At 33.4% G+C, this 18,820-nt stretch overlaps 1 protein-coding gene across 1 annotated transcript in view; it reads right to left on the bottom strand.

Annotated features, from left to right (window-relative positions):
* CFAP43 (cilia and flagella associated protein 43) overlaps nt 1-18,820 on the bottom strand; it is a 491,704-nt gene that overhangs the window by 32,501 nt on the left and 440,383 nt on the right. The window contains exon 37 of the mRNA XM_053717078.1: nt 5,931-6,084. Within this exon, the coding sequence (XP_053573053.1) occupies nt 5,931-6,084 (154 nt within the window). The remainder of the gene's footprint in view (nt 1-5,930; nt 6,085-18,820) is intronic.

Below are 18,820 nucleotides of genomic sequence, written 5' to 3' on the forward strand. Positions count from 1 at the left end.
AAATATATATGTATATACACATTAACACATAAATATATATATGTATATACACATTAACACATAAATATATATGTATATACACATTAACACATAAATATATATATGTATATACACATTAACACATAAATATATATATGTATATACACATTAACACATAAATATATATGTATATACACATTAACACATAAATATATATATATGTATATACACATTAACACATAAATATATATGTATATACACATTAACACATAAATATATATGTATATACACATTAACACATAAATATATATATGTATATACACATTAACACATAAATATATATATGTATATACACATTAACACATAAATATATATATGTATATACACATTAACACATAAATATATATATGTATATACACATTAACACATACATATATATATGTATATACACATTAACACATAAATATATATGTATATACACATTAACACATAAATATATATGTATATACACATTAACACATAAATATATATGTATATACACATTAACACATAAATATATATGTATATACACATTAACACATAAATATATATATGTATATACACATTAACACATAAATATATATATGTATATACACATTAACAAATAAATATATATGTATATACACATTAACAAATAAATATATATGTATATACACATTAACACATAAATATATATATGTATATACACATTAACACATAAATATATATGTATATACACATTAACACATAAATATAGATGTATATACACATTAACACATAAATATAGATGTATATACACATTAACACATAACTATATATGTATATACACATTAACACATAAATATATATATGTATATACACATTAACACATAAATATATATATGTATATACACATTAACACATAAATATATATATGTATATACACATTAACACATAAATATATATGTATATACACATTAACACATAAATATATATATGTATATACACATTAACACATAAATATAGATGTATATACACATTAACACATAAATATATATGTATATACACATTAACAAATAAATATATATATGTATATACACATTAACACATAAATATAGATGTATATACACATTAACACATAAATATATATGTATATACACATTAACACATAAATATATATGTATATACACATTAACAAATACATATATATATGTATATACACATTAACACATAAATATATATATATGTATATACACATTAACACATAAATATATATGTATATACACATTAACACATAAATATATATGTATATACACATTAACACATAAATATATATATGTATATACACATTAACACATAAATATATATGTATATACACATTAACACATAAATATATATGTATATACACATTAACACATAAATATATATATGTATATACACATTAACACATAAATATATATATGTATATACACATTAACACATAAATATATATGTATATACACATTAACACATAAATATATATATGTATATACACATTAACACATAAATATATATATGTATATACACATTAACAAATAAATATATATGTATATACACATTAACAAATAAATATATATGTATATACACATTAACACATAAATATATATATGTATATACACATTAACACATAAATATATATGTATATACACATTAACACATAAATATAGATGTATATACACATTAACACATAAATATAGATGTATATACACATTAACACATAACTATATATGTATATACACATTAACACATAAATATATATATGTATATACACATTAACACATAAATATATATGTATATACACATTAACACATAAATATATATATGTATATACACATTAACACATAAATATATATGTATATACACATTAACACATAAATATATATATGTATATACACATTAACACATAAATATAGATGTATATACACATTAACACATAAATATATATGTATATACACATTAACAAATAAATATATATATGTATATACACATTAACACATAAATATAGATGTATATACACATTAACACATAAATATATATGTATATACACATTAACACATAAATATATATGTATATACACATTAACAAATACATATATATATGTATATACACATTAACACATAAATATATATATATGTATATACACATTAACACATAAATATATATGTATATACACATTAACACATAAATATATATGTATATACACATTAACACATAAATATATATATGTATATACACATTAACACATAAATATATATGTATATACACATTAACACATAAATATATATGTATATACACATTAACACATAAATATATATATGTATATACACATTAACACATAAATATATATATGTATATACACATTAACACATAAATATATATGTATATACACATTAACACATAAATATATATGTATATACACATTAACACATAAATATATATGTATATACACATTAACACATAAATATAGATGTATATACACATTAACACATAAATATATATATGTATATACACATTAACACATAAATATATATATGTATATACACATTAACACATAAATATATATATGTATATACACATTAACACATAAATATATATATGTATATACACATTAACACATAAATATATATATGTATATACACATTAACACATAAATATATATGTATATACACATTAACACATAAATATATATATGTATATACACATTAACACATAAATATATATATGTATATACACATTAACACATAAATATATATGTATATACACATTAACACATAAATATATATATGTATATACACATTAACACATAAATATATATGTATATACACATTAACACATAAATATATATGTATATACACATTAACACATAAATATATATGTATATGCACATTAACACATAAATATATATATGTATATACACATTAACACATAAATATATATGTATATACACATTAACACATAAATATATATATGTATATACACATTAACACATAAATATATATATGTATATACACATTAACACATAAATATATATGTATATACACATTAACACATAAATATATATATGTATATACACATTAACACATAAATATATATGTATATACACATTAACACATAAATATATATGTATATACACATTAACACATAAATATATATGTATATGCACATTAACACATAAATATATATATGTATATACACATTAACACATAAATATATATGTATATACACATTAACACATAAATATATATATGTATATACACATTAACACATAAATATATATGTATATACACATTAACACATAAATATATATGTATATACACATTAACACATAAATATATATGTATATACACATTAACACATAAATATATATGTATATACACATTAACACATAAATATAGATGTATATACACATTAACAAATAAATATATATATGTATATACACATTAACACATAAATATATATATGTATATACACATTAACACATAAATATATATATATGTATATACACATTAACACATAAATATATATGTATATACACATTAACACATAAATATATATATATGTATATACACATTAACACATAAATATATATGTATATACACATTAACACATAAATATATATGTATATACACATTAACACATAAATATATATGTATATACACATTAACACATAAATATATATATGTATATACACATTAACACATAAATATATATGTATATACACATTAACAAATAAATATATATATGTATATACACATTAACACATAAATATATATATGTATATACACATTAACACATAAATATATATGTATATACACATTAACACATAAATATATATGTATATACACATTAACACATAAATATATATGTATATACACATTAACACATAAATATATATATGTATATACACATTAACACATAAATATATATGTATATACACATTAACACATAAATATATATGTATATACACATTAACACATAAATATATATATGTATATACACATTAACACATAAATATATATATGTATATACACATTAACACATAAATATATATATGTATATACACATTAACACATAAATATATATGTATATACACATTAACACATAAATATATATGTATATACACATTAACACATAAATATAGATGTATATACACATTAACACATAAATATATATATGTATATACACATTAACACATAAATATATATGTATATACACATTAACACATAAATATATATATGTATATACACATTAACATATAAATATATATGTATATACACATTAACACATAAATATATATATGTATATACACATTAACACATAAATATATATGTATATACACATTAACACATAAATATATATATGTATATACACATTAACACATAAATATATATATGTATATACACATTAACACATAAATATATATGTATATACACATTAACACATAAATATATATATGTATATACACATTAACACATAAATATATATGTATATACACATTAACACATAAATATATATGTATATACACATTAACACATAAATATATATGTATATACACATTAACACATAAATATATATGTATATACACATTAACACATACATATATATGTATATACACATTAACACATAAATATAGATGTATATACACATTAACACATAAATATATATGTATATACACATTAACACATACATATATATGTATATACACATTAACACATAAATATATATGTATATACACATTAACACATAAATATATATGTATATACACATTAACACATAAATATAGATGTATATACACATTAACACATAAATATAGATGTATATACACATTAACACATAAATATATATGTATATACACATTAACACATAAATATATATGTATATACACATTAATACATAAATATATATGTATATACACATTAACACATAAATATATATGTATATACACATTAACACATAAATATATATGTATATACACATTAACACATAAATATATATATGTATATACACATTAACACATAAATATATATGTATATAAGCATATACAAATATATTAACAGTTTAAAACACAGTCCCCATAGACTGTTATGTAAAAGTACTTTTGACTGACCTCTACTTAATTGCGCTTAGCGCAAAGCGCTCCCGCAAGCTTGTCTAGGTAAAATTAAACTTTCATGATTCAGATAGAGCATGCAATTTTAAGCAACTTTCTAACTTACTCCTATTATCATTTTTCTTCATTCTCTTTGTATCTTTTTTTGAAAAAGCAAAAAATGTACGCTTAGGAGCCGGACCATTTTTGGTTTAGCACCTGGGTAGCGGATGCTGATTGGTGGCTAAATGTTGCCACCAATCAGAAAGCACTACCCAGAGTGCTGAACCAAAAATGGGCCGGCTCCCAAGCTTACATTCCAGCCTTTTCAAATAAAGATACCAAAGAACAAAGAAAAATGATAATAGGAGTAAATTAGAAAGTTGCTAAAAATTGCATGCTCTATCTGAATCATGAAAGTTTAATTTTGACTAGACTATCCCTTTAACCATCCACATGTAATGGCTTGTTATTTAACGTGTGCTTGTAAACGGGCAAAGTTCCCCCTTTACGGGCGCAAGTAAAAATATCGCTCCACTTGTAATCTAGCTCTAAATAAATCCACTGAATATTTCTATTGTATTATGTAATATGTACAGTATTTTTGGCATCTTTTTGGTTATTAAAACTCTGATTATAACTTTTTTTGACACTTCTCTTTTTGGACACCTCTTTTTGAAATATTGTGCTCCATTTCTTTGTTTCTGATTTAATAAAAGTCATCTTTATTATATGTGGCTGGATAATATCAATCATTGTAAAAAAAAAAGGACTGTTTTACAAAATGAGATAAAATACTTTCACTGTGTATTTCCAGTTCACTTACCGACTACATCATAAATATGTTTTCTTTCTGAGAATGCGGCCAGCATTTCTTGCAAATCATTTTCTATCTGTGAATTAGCCTCTTTCTTTTTATTCATATTCCTTTCCAATTCTTTAAGCATTCTTTTGTAGTTCTTTATATTTTTCTCATGTTGCTGGGAATAAAAAGAAAATGTATAGCTTGATAAATAATTTAACTGAAAACAAATAAAATAACACAATTTATGCTTACCTGAAAATGTATTTATTTCATGGTGTTGAGAGTCCACAATCCATTACTCCTGGGAATTCCCTTCCTGAACACTAGAAGGAAGCTAAGATTCACAAAACTCCAAGAGTACTTAAAGGGACACTAAACACCTGCTGCAAATTCTGCAAACTAAAGGGACACTGAACCCAAATTTTTCTTTCATGATTCAGATAGAGCATGCAATTTTAAGCAACTTTCTAATTTACTCCTATTATCAATTTTGTTCTCTTGCTATCTTTATTTGAAAAAGAAGGCACCTAAGCTTTTTTTTTTATTGGTTCAGAACTCTGGACAGCACTTTTTTATTGGTGGATGAATTTATCCACCAATCAGCAAGAACAACCCAGGTTGTTCACCAAAAATGGGCCGGCATCTAAACTTACATTCTTGCATTTCAAATAAAGATACCAAGAGAATGAAGAACATTTGATAATAGGAGTAAATTAGAAAGTTGCTTAAAATCTCATGCTCTATCTGAATCACGAAAGAAAAAATTTGGGTTCAGTGTCCCTTAACTTCTGCTGTCAATCATAAATCTAATTCAAATCTAGTAATCAAGGATGTTTATGCGGTCTGCGCAGTTTACCCCCTGTATACCCAAGAAGATGTTGTCAAACAGAATGCTGATACTGCTCTCATTGCTGCTATGTATGCCGCCATATTGTTCTTTTTTCAATATGTTCAGAATCTAGAGCTCATGGGTTTGATACAGTCCATATGTTGGTTTAAGGCCAGGGTTTTTATTCCAACCTCTTTATAGCTCTTAAAAAAGAGGGAACTGTCAGGCCTATTATGGAACTGAAAACTCTAAACAAATTTCACAGGGTTCTTTCTTTCAAAATGAAAACAATTCAAAAAAGGGTAATTTATGTCTACCACACTAGATTTGAAGGATGCTTACCTTCACATAACTAGAAAATTGCTAAGTTCCCTGACATTTAGAACTTTGTTCTAGCTTTAGTCAGGATAAGACCAGTGATTAAACCAATTTCTCCTCCTTGGCACCTTAATTTGATTTTACAGTTCTGCACAGCTGTCCTTTTGGTACTACATTTTTTCTATTGGTTTCTAAGTGATAATATCAATCAGGAAATTGTTGGTCCTTCTTCTTTTTCATAGTCTTCTAAATAAAGACTTTTAAATAATTTGGATGTAGTGAGAAGCATTAAAATGCTACAAAGGATTTAAGACAATCCTCTAATTTGTTTTTTCATTTCTCAGGTCCACGCAAAGGCTTAAACTCTTGGTTCACAAGGCTTAATTGGAGGTGGAAAAGTACAGTATCATCCAAAACGTTTACAGCCCATTTTACTAGGTCAGTCTCTATTTCCTTGGTTTTTAAAAATTAGGCATCCTTACATACCTTTACTAAATTCTACCATTTTTATGTTTTTGCCTCTTCTGAAGCAGTTTTTGGTAGAAAAGCTCTCCATGCAGCAGTGTCTGAAAATGAGGTGTCTGGATAGACTTCCGGGGTGGAGCTCGTAGATGCAAGGCAGCTTACACGCTAGCTGCACATCTGAGCGCTCTACATCGATCGCAGTGCCTAGGCCCTTGTCAGTGAGCGGGGTATCACAGACCGGACATTCGAACCAGGGAACCAGGTTCGCAGGCACAGGAAGTCTCCCTTAGGCGCAAGGCCGACATGCCACGGCTACAGCTTGGCGCATTCTAAACACTTGGCGTGAGAGGGTGCAGGAGTCAGACCAGATATAGAGGCAGCGTATGAAGTAGTGACCCGGCAACACAGGACGTAACACCCCCAGAGCACAACTGGGTATAATGGCGAGGGGTAGCGGTACTCAGGTGTTTCCAGAGCGGTCCTATTGGGACGCATACCAGCAAGACACATGGAAGCTGAAGCCTGTAAAAGCTGTTCGTGGCTGCAGGAACGTCTGTAGCGAAAGAACAGGCCAATACCCTGAGAAGCAGGTTGAGCCCACACTGGAGAAACCGCCAACACCAGAAGTCATGCCCAAAAATTAATCAGCTCTGGGCAAAAATTCAGAACTGGTTAAATAGAATGTTGGACCACAAACTTCAATTTAGCAGTAGAATGATACTCCTCTTATACCAGAGCTCAGATTGGCAGGACAACTCTAAATTAATTAATACTACGATCCTACAGGGTCGTAATTTGATTCTCTCCAAATGGAAAGCAACACAAGCCCCCACTATTGCACAATTTGTAGCTGAGATAATAAATCAAATTATATTGGAACAATTCAACATACCATTAGAATCGGAGAAACCACTAATTTACGGCTAGATTACGAGTCTTGCGTTAGGCTTAAAAAGCAGTGTTGGCCGGTCCTAACGCTGCTTTTTAACGCCCGCTGGTATTACGAGTCTTGCAGGTACAGGTGTACCGCTCACTTTTTTGTCCAGACTTGGAAATACCACAAATCCACTTTTAAGGGCTATTTGTAATTTAGTGTAGGGTACGGCTTTTTTTATTTTGGGGGGGCTTTTTTATTTTGTTAGGGGGATTAGATTAGGTGTAATTAGTTTAAAAATCTTGTAATTTGTTTATTATTTTCTGTAATTTAGTGTTTGTTTTTTTGTACTTTAGATAATTTTATTTAATTGTATTTAATTTAGGGAATTAATTTAATTATAGTGTAGTGTTATGTGTAATTGTAACTTAGGTTAGGTTTTATTTTACAGGTAACTTTGTATTTATTTTAGCTAGGTAGTTATTAAATAGTTAATAACTATTTAGTAACTATTCTACCTAGTTAAAATAAATACAAACTTGCCTGTAAAATAAAAATAAACCCTAAACTAGCTACAATGTAACTATTAGTTATATTGTAGCTAGCTTAGGGTTTATTTTACAGGTAAGTATTTAATTTTAAATAGGAATAATTTAGTTAATTATAGTAATTTTATTTAGATTTCTTTTAATTATATTTAAGTTAGGGGGTGTTAGGTTTAGTGTTAGACTTAGGTTTAGGGGTTAATAACTTTAATATAGTGGCGGCAACGTTGGGGGCAGCAGATTAGGGGTTAATAAATGTAGGTAGGTGGCGTTGATGTTAGGGCCGGCAGATTAGGGGTTAATAATATTTAACTAATGTTTGCGAGGCGGGAGTGCGGCGGTTTAGGGGTTAATATGTTTATTATAGTGGTGGCGACATTGGGGGCAGCAGATTAGGGGTTAATAAATGTAGGTAGGTGGCAGCGATATAGGGGGCAGTAAATTAGGGGTTAATAAATATAATGTAGGTGTGGGCGATGTTGAGGGCAGCAGATTAAGGGTTCATAAGTATAATGTAGGTGGCGGCGGTGTCCGGAGCGGCAGATTAGGGGTTAATAATATAACATAGGTTGCGGCGATGTCGGGGGCGGCAGATTAGGGGTTAATAAGTGTAAGATTAGGGGTGTTTAGACTCGGGGTTCATGTTAGGGTGTTAGGTGTAGACATAAAATGTATTTCCCCATAGAAATTAATGGGGCTGCGTTAAGGAGCTTTACACTGCTTTTTGGCAGGTGTTAGACTTTTTTTTCAGCCGCCTCTCCCCGTTGATTCCTATGGGGAAATCGTGCACAAGCACGTTACACCAGCTCACCGCTAACGTAAGCAGCACTTGTATTGGAGTGCGGTAATGAGCAAAATTTTGCTCAACGCTCACTTCTTGTCTGGGTTGTAAAAACACGTAATACCAGCGCTGTCTGTAAGTGAGCGGTGAGCATAAACTGCTCGTTAGCACGGCATAGCCTCTAACGCAAAACTCGTAATCTAGGTGAAAGTTTTTCTATAAATGGTTAAAGGTCGTAGAGTCACAACCAATAAGTGCCCAACTACAAATTATTAAACCTCTAGCCAGATCAAATATAGTTAAATATTGGATAGCCAGGAATGAACTTCCGATTACATGGAGCAGTGTATTATAGGTGGTGTGAATTTTTATGTTTGGGTCCATTGCTTATTTAAACCCCCCGCTCTCCTCCCCCGGTTCGTTAATATGATTAATATGATATATGTACTTGCCTCCTCCCAGCGTATATTGAGTGAGGGTACAATGCTAAGAGATTTACCTAGTTGACTCATAATTGAATAGAAACATCAATTAGAGTTATAGGCTAAAAGGAATAAAAAGGATAAGGAGCATTGTTACCACTGAAAGGGAAGACTGGAGGGGATTACCTGCTGGAGGCCCCCGATACTGTTTTGCTTTTTATTTTTGTGTTTTTATTTTGTGTTTATATTTTATGGTAGTCTGTTTTGTTTTGTTTTCCTTTTGCCCTTCTTTTTCACTGTGTATGATCTATGTTAATATATGAATTTGACATTTGAACAGACCAGGGAAGTGTAATGTATTTTTTTGTAAACTATACGATATACAGAATAATGATGTATAGGTACGCTATGTGTTTGTTTTCCTGACTGTAAATCTTGTATAAAACAATAAAAAAATTAAAAAAAAAAAAAAGAAAGAAAATTAGATGCCTGCCTTTAAAAAAAAAGTTGTCCTGCCCAATTACTCATGGACTCCATAGTTGAGTATTAGTTCCCAGGAGTAATGGATCGTGGACTCTCACTACCTTTATGAAAGAAAACATAATTTATGTTTACCTGATAAATGAATTTATTTTATGGTGGTCAGAGTCCACGAGCCCCACCCAAGTTAATTAGATAACTAATTTTTCCTTCTATGACCTTTCCTACTTTTCTACTTCTCCTTGCTTGGCTATACGTCAGACTGATAAACAAGAGAGGTGGGAAGGATTAAAGGGACATATAACACCTTCTAAAAATCCTTTAAACTAACTTATACTGACTAATAAGAACAAACTAAGCATGAATCTCTATTCTTGAGGGTCAGTTTACCCTAAACAGTTCAATAAGACTGTCTTCAATTAGATTGCTGATCCAGCACTTGGTAAAGCAGTCATGTGATGCACATGGCATATATTTTTATTAATCAAGTTGGAAGATTTTCAGAACGCTTGCTTACTGTGGTGCTGAGGAAGTGCTGCATTAGATGTATATAGTATTACATTTATCCTATGTGCCTCATATAAAAAACATTCAGTTTGTGAAGGCATTCTAATAATATATGCACTCACACTTTTTCTGCATTATAAATACATCTGTAGTGCACAGCTCCAGGAATGCAAACCTCAGTGAACGGTTGTAATTTCTCATAGCAAACTACGGGGAGGGGGGGGGGAGAGGCATATTACGTTGGAAGATAGCAGCTGAAAAAACTAACACTGCATATACATTTAGAATATGTAGGCACTAATGCACATTAATTATTCAGTTGCTATATTCCCATGCCTCCTCCCCTCCCCTTCTCCCCCTCCCTCCCCGTAGTTTGCTATGAGAAATTACAATCGTTCACGGAGGTGTGCATTCCTGGAGATGTGCACTCAATAGTGCAGATGTATTTATAATGCAGAAAAAGTGTGAGTGCTTTTACTTCTCAGACATTACTTTACTAAGTCTCAAGACAGAGAACTTGGAGTATCTCGCATCACCAATTTCAAAGGAGAAAATAGTCTTGGCAATCAAAAATATGCAAATGGAAAAACGCCCGGGGCCAGGCGGCTTGAGTATGAAATATTATAAAACATTCAAGACTCAACTTATACCACACTTATCTTTGTTGTTTAACACACTAATGGATAATGAGGGATTTCCACCTAACATGCTAGAGGCCCACATTACTGTATTGCCAAAGTCAGGCAAAGACCCAAACTGTCCAGTAAATTTCTGACCAATATCCCTGTTAAACACAGATATTAAAATTTTTACAAATGTTCTAGCGAATAGGATAAACAAACGTTTGCCATTACTTGATCATTTGGACCAAGTGGGGTTTATCCCAGGTTGGGAGGCAAGGGATAAAACTCTTAAGGTCCTGCAACTCATGACACATGCACAAATAACCAAAACACCCATGGCCCTCATCTCTACGGACACTGAAAAAGCCTTCGATAGAGTGAGCTGGCAATTCTTACACGCCACACTATCACATATGAAATTTAGTGATAAATTTATTAACCTCATTTTCACCCTATACAGTGCCCCCATAGCACAAATAAAAGTCAACGGCCTTCTTTTGGATCGATTTAAAATAACAAACGGCCTGCGCCAGGGCTGTCCCCTATCACCTATCCTGTTTGCTCTATCTATAGAAACTCTAGCTCACAAAATCAGAAAAGATACCTCCATCACGGGGATCAGGGTGGGGGAAACTGAATACAAATTGGCTATGTACGCCGACGATGTCCTCCTAACATTTACAAACATACCCACATCACACCCTAGAACACTAAAAGTTTTTGCAGAGAATGGGATAGTATAAAATTTTCAACTCAACCTTAGGAAGTCAGAGATACTAAATGTATCTATGCCCCAAGCTGCATACTCGCAAGCAGTAGTGGGTTGCCCATTACATATTAAAAGTGGAAAAATGAAACACCTGGGAATATGCCTTTCCCCTAACCCAAACATATTATTTGATTCTAACTACAACTCCCTATTACAATCCATAATAGGAGATTTGTCAAATTGGAAAAACAAAGCCATCTCTTGGCTAGGCAGAATAAGTGTAATTAAGATGAATATTCTCTCCAAAATCCTGTATGTACTCCAAGCCCGACCGATAACACTACCTCATAACTTCATTCATAAATTGCAAAGCCATTTGGCGAAAAACATTTGGAATGGTATTAGGCTTCCAATCCCCCAAAAATATTATATTTGTCAAAGGAGCAAGGGGGACTGGGAGTCCCTGATTTATCCAAATACCGACAAGCCACTCTTTTACACAGATTAATAGATGGGAGTACTAACAACGAACACAAACAGTGGGTACAGTTGGATAGAGAAATTTTGCACAGAAACGACCGCATCATAGACCAGCACAATCTACTCAATACCATCTGATGAAGGAATTCTTCACAGTTTGTGACTCAGTCACTAATGTAACTAGTAGTATTTCAACTAAAACCTCACCCTTAACTCCTTTTAAACATAACCCTGAGATACCTACACTCAACGCGAGGGCACATTCAACCACACCGTGCAGATCAAAACAATAACATTTCAGCTCCTCATGCATGACAGCAAACTAAGATCCTATGAATACATTGCAACCCAAAACCCTAAGCTCCTGCTTAGTTGGTTCGTATACACTCAACTAAAACACTAATTTGATACACATGAATACAAGCACCAACTCACTAGGCAACCATCTGCATTTGAGAGGCTGTGCCTATTACAACATCCACCAGCACATACTATCTCATTACTCTATAAAATATTCCTGACATCAAATGCAAATTCGCTATCGAGCTACACTGATGCTTGGCATAAAGAGCTCGACCTGGATGCCTCCAACCAGGAGTGGAAACAAATTTTCACTATGCTGCAGGGGCTGTGGGGAAAAAGGCACTGTATCATACATCTGGTGGGGTTGCCCGGGAGTACACACACTTCTAGATGATATAACTGCTAGAATGAGTGCAATTCTAGGATCTCTGGTACCTAACAGACTGGAGACATTATTATTTATGGGCATCCCCAAACTCAAAAATAAAGCAAAATACGCACTTATGATAATTATGTTAAATAGCATAAAGGTACTGATTCCTAGACGATGGAAATCCAGAACAATTCCCACACTAGGGGAATGTTCGGACCAAGAAAATTTGCTTTTGCAGATGGAGAGGTATCACTACATCCGAACCAACAGAGTAGAAACTCATGAACAAATGCTGGAATTATGGAAACAAAAGAACCTGAACTAGCAAATATTTATAAAACACCACCAGGGACATAAACAGATACAATGCTTTTTACCCCTACCCCCCCTCCTTTCCTCCCTTTTTTTTTTATCTTTCTCTTTCCTCCCCACTAGACATAACTATATCTAATCCTGACATACCTGGACAACCTCCTCTTCCCCACCCCTCATAAAAATGCAAGGCACCTCTTTCCATCCAGACGTACTGAGGGGTGTAACATCTGCTCAACAATGCTCCAACACAAGACTTGGATCATTATGTATAGCACAAACTCAAGGTCTCCTTACATTATTTTTTATAAGAGGACAATGCATACATACTAAGAACATTCCTCCTCACCTGAACTTTTATAGCATCATCTGATTCAACCATGGAACAATAAGGAAATATAGGAACCTTCAGCAACAAAAAGCATAAGTACTTGTAATTACGAATAAGTTACTATTAATTAATTAATTATTAATTAGCGGCCTTCTTATTACCAAAAAGCAATGACAAAGCATATATGTCTGCTATTTCTGAACAAAGGGGATCACAGAGAAGCATTTACAACCATTTGTGCCATGATTGCACAAGCTGTTTGTAAATAATTTCAGTGAGAAACCTAAAGTTAGTGAAAAAGTTAACGTTTTTTTTTTATTTGATCGGATTTGGCTGTGAAAAGGTAGCATGAAATATACCAAAATGGGCCTACATCAATACTTTGGGTTGTCTACTAAAAAAAATATATAGTTTTGATAGGTAAATTTAAAAAAGGCTCTATTTCTGTTTAAATGGAGTGATGGCAAAAATGCTCTGGTCTTTTAGGGAAGTTTTAGTCTGAAATGCCTGGTCCTTAAGGGGTTAATAAAGAGTTATACAGTGTATTTACTGTGAATATTTCACATTCCTATGTTCTGCACATAGGGGAATATGTTCTAACTAATTATAAATAAATATATATATATATATATATATATATATATATATAAGTTAATGGAAACATGTGTTACTCTGGTGTCTATGTATGTAAAAGCATTTGAACACCATCGTACATGGTGAGTGAATTAGAACACTGTACAGTACAATAGCCACTTTACAATCATGGGAGGGCCACAGTGTCATAACTACAAATCTCTGGGGGCTTGAGTATTTGCAAGTAAATTAACTGTCATACAATTTGTGTATCACACACACATACAATTATTACACAAGTATTATATATATGGTATTATCTCCTGTACAAGCGCTTTCCCATTAACTCCTCATTTTCCAAATCTAAAAGCTGTATATAGCGAAGTTGAGTACTACACTACATTAAGCATAGGGTTTAAGCTGCATGCACAGGATTTTTTTCATCTGACTCTCTACACTCAGCGCCGATATATGTAGAAAACATAATTTATGCTTACCTGATAAATTCCTTTCTTCTGTTGTGTGATCAGTCCACGGGTCATCATTACTTCTGGGATATAACTCCTCCCCAACAGGAAATGCAAGAGGATTCACCCAGCAGAGCTGCATATAGCTCCTCCCCTCTACGTCAGTCCCAGTCATTCGACCAAGAATCAACGAGAAAGGAGTAACCAAGGGTGAAGTGGTGACTGGAGTATAATTTAAAAGATATTTACCTGCCTTAAAACAGGGCGGGCCGTGGACTGATCACACAACAGAAGAAAGGAATTTATCAGGTAAGCATAAATTATGTTTTCTTCTGTTATGTGTGATCAGTCCACGGGTCATCATTACTTCTGGGATACCAATACCAAAGCAAAAGTACACGGATGACGGGAGGGATAGGCAGGCTCATTAAACAGAAGGAACCACTGCCTGAAGAACCTTTCTCCCAAAAATAGCCTCCGAAGAAGCAAAAGTGTCAAATTTGTAAAATTTGGAAAAAGTATGAAGCGAAGACCAAGTTGCAGCCTTGCAAATCTGTTCAACAGAGGCCTCATTCTTAAAGGCCCAAGTGGAAGCCACAGCTCTAGTGGAGTGAGCTGTAATTCTTTCAGGAGGCTGCTGTCCAGCAGTCTCATAGGCTAAACGTATTATGCTACGAAGCCAAAAAGAGAGAGAGGTAGCAGAAGCTTTTTGACCTCTCCTCTGTCCAGAGTAAACGACAAACAAGGAAGAAGTTTGGCGAAAATCTTTAGTTGCCTGCAAGTAGAATTTGAGGGCACGAACTACATCCAGATTGTGTAAAAGACGTTCCTTCTTTGAAGAAGGATTTGGACACAAGGATGGGACAACAATCTCTTGATTGATGTTCCTGTTAGTGACTACCTTAGGTAAGAACCCAGGTTTAGTACGCAGAACTACCTTGTCTGAGTGAAAAATCAGATAAGGGGAATCACAATGTAAGGCTGATAACTCAGAGACTCTTCGAGCCGAGGAAATAGCCATTAAAAACAGAACTTTCCAAGATAACATTTTTATATCAATGGAATGAAGGGGTTCAAACGGAACACCCTGTAAAACGTTAAGAACTAAGTTTAAACTCCATGGTGGAGCAACAGCTTTAAACACAGGCTTGATCCTAGCTAAAGCCTGACAAAAGGACTGGACGTCTGGATTTTCTGACAGACGTCTGTGTAACAAGATGGACAGAGCTGAAATCTGTCCCTTTAATGAACTAGCTGATAAACCCTTTTCTAAACCTTCTTGGAGAAAAGACAATATCCTAGCGATCCTAACCTTACTCCAGGAGTAACCTTTGGATTCGCACCAGTATAGGTATTTCCGCCATATTTTATGGTAAATCCTTCTGGTAACAGGCTTCCTAGCCTGAATCAAGGTATCAATAACCGACTCAGAAAAACCACGTTTTGATAAAATCAAGCGTTCAATTTCCAAGCAGTCAGCTTCAGAGAAGTTAGATTTTGATGTTTGAATGGACCCTGTATCAGAAGGTCCTGTCTTAGAGGTAGAGACCAAGGCGGACAGGATGACATGTCCACTAGATCTGCATACCAAGTCCTGCGTGGCCAAGCAGGTGCTATTAGAATTACTGATGCTCTCTCCTGTTTGATTTTGGCAATCAATCGAGGAAGCAGCGGGAAGGGTGGAAACACATAAGCCATCCTGAAGTTCCAAGGTGCTGTCAAAGCATCTATCAGAACTGCTCCTGGATCCCTGGATCTGGACCCGTAGCGAGGAAGTTTGGCGTTCTGGCGAGACGCCATGAGATCTATCTCTGGTTTGCCCCAACGTCGAAGTATTTGGGCAAAGACCTCCGGATGAAGTTCCCACTCCCCCGGATGAAAAGTCTGGCGACTCAAGAAATCTGCCTCCCAGTTCTCCACTCCCGGGATGTGGATTGCTGACAGGTGGCAAGAGTGAGACTCTGCCCAGCGAATTATCTTTGATACTTCCATCATTGCTAGGGAGCTTCTTGTCCCTCCCTGATGGTTGATGTAAGCTACAGTCGTGATGTTGTCCGACTGAAACCTGATGAACCCCCGAGTTGTTAACTGGGGCCAAGCCAGAAGGGCATTGAGAACTGCTCTCAATTCCAGAATGTTTATTGGTAGGAGACTCTCCTCCTGATTCCATAGTCCCTGAGCCTTCAGAGAATTCCAGACAGCGCCCCAACCTAGTAGGCTGGCGTCTGTTGTTACAATTGTCCAGTCTGGCCTGCTGAATGGCATCCCCCTGGACAGGTGTGGCCGATAAAGCCACCATAGAAGAGAATTTCTGGTCTCTTGATTCAGAATCAGAGTAGGGGACAAATCTGAGTAATCCCCATTCCACTGACTTAGCATGCATAATTGCAGCGGTCTGAGGTGTAGGCGTGCAAAAGGTACTATGTCCATTGCCGCTACCATTAAGCCGATCACCTCCATGCATTGAGCTACTGACGGGTGTTGAATGGAATGAAGGACGCGGCATGCATTTTGAAGTTTTGTTAACCTGTCTTCTGTCAGGTAAATCTTCATTTCTACAGAATCTATAAGAGTCCCCAAGAATGGAACTCTTGTGAGAGGAAAGAGAGAACTCTTCTTTTCGTTCACTTTCCATCCATGCGACCTTAGAAATGCCAGAACTAACTCTGTATGAGACTTGGCAGTTTGAAAGCTTGAAGCTTGAATTAGAATGTCGTCTAGGTACGGAGCTACCGAAATCCCTCGCGGTCTTAGTACCGCTAGAAGGGCACCCAGAACCTTTGTGAAGATTCTTGGAGCCGTAGCCAATCCGAATGGAAGAGCTACAAACTGGTAGTGCCTGTCTAAGAAGGCAAACCTTAGATACCGGTGATGATCTTTGTGGATCGGTATGTGAAGGTAAGCATCCTTTAAATCCACTGTGGTCATGTACTGACCCTCTTGGATCATGGGTAAGATTGTCCGAATAGTTTCCATTTTGAACGATGGAACTCTTAGGAATTTGTTTAGAGTCTTTAAATCTAAGATTGGCCTGAAAGTTCCCTCTTTTTTGGGAACCACAAACAGGTTTGAGTAGAACCCTTGTCCTTGTTCCGACCACGGAACCGGATGGATCACTCCCATTGTTAACAGATCTTGTACGCAGCGTAGAAACGCTTCTTTCTTTATCTGGTTTGTTGACAACCTTGACAGATGAAATCTCCCTCTTGGGGGAGATAATTTGAAGTCTAGAAGGTATCCCTGAGATATGATCTCTAGTGCCCAGGGATCCTGAACATCTCTTGCCCAGGCCTGGGCGAAGAGAGAGAGTCTGCCCCCTACTAGATCCGGTCCCGGATCGGGGGCTCTCGGTTCATGCTGTCTTTGGGGCAGCAGCAGGTTTCCTGGCCTGCTTGTTTTTGTTCCAGGACTGGTTAGGCTTCCAGCCTTGCCTGTAACGAGCAACAGCTCCTTCCTGTTTTGGTGCAGTGGAGGTTGATGCTGCTCCTGTCTTGAAATTCCGAAAGGGACGAAAATTAG

The sequence above is a fragment of the Bombina bombina genome, chromosome 6 (assembly GCF_027579735.1).
Source record: "Bombina bombina isolate aBomBom1 chromosome 6, aBomBom1.pri, whole genome shotgun sequence".
Taxonomy (NCBI): Eukaryota; Metazoa; Chordata; class Amphibia; order Anura; family Bombinatoridae; genus Bombina; species Bombina bombina.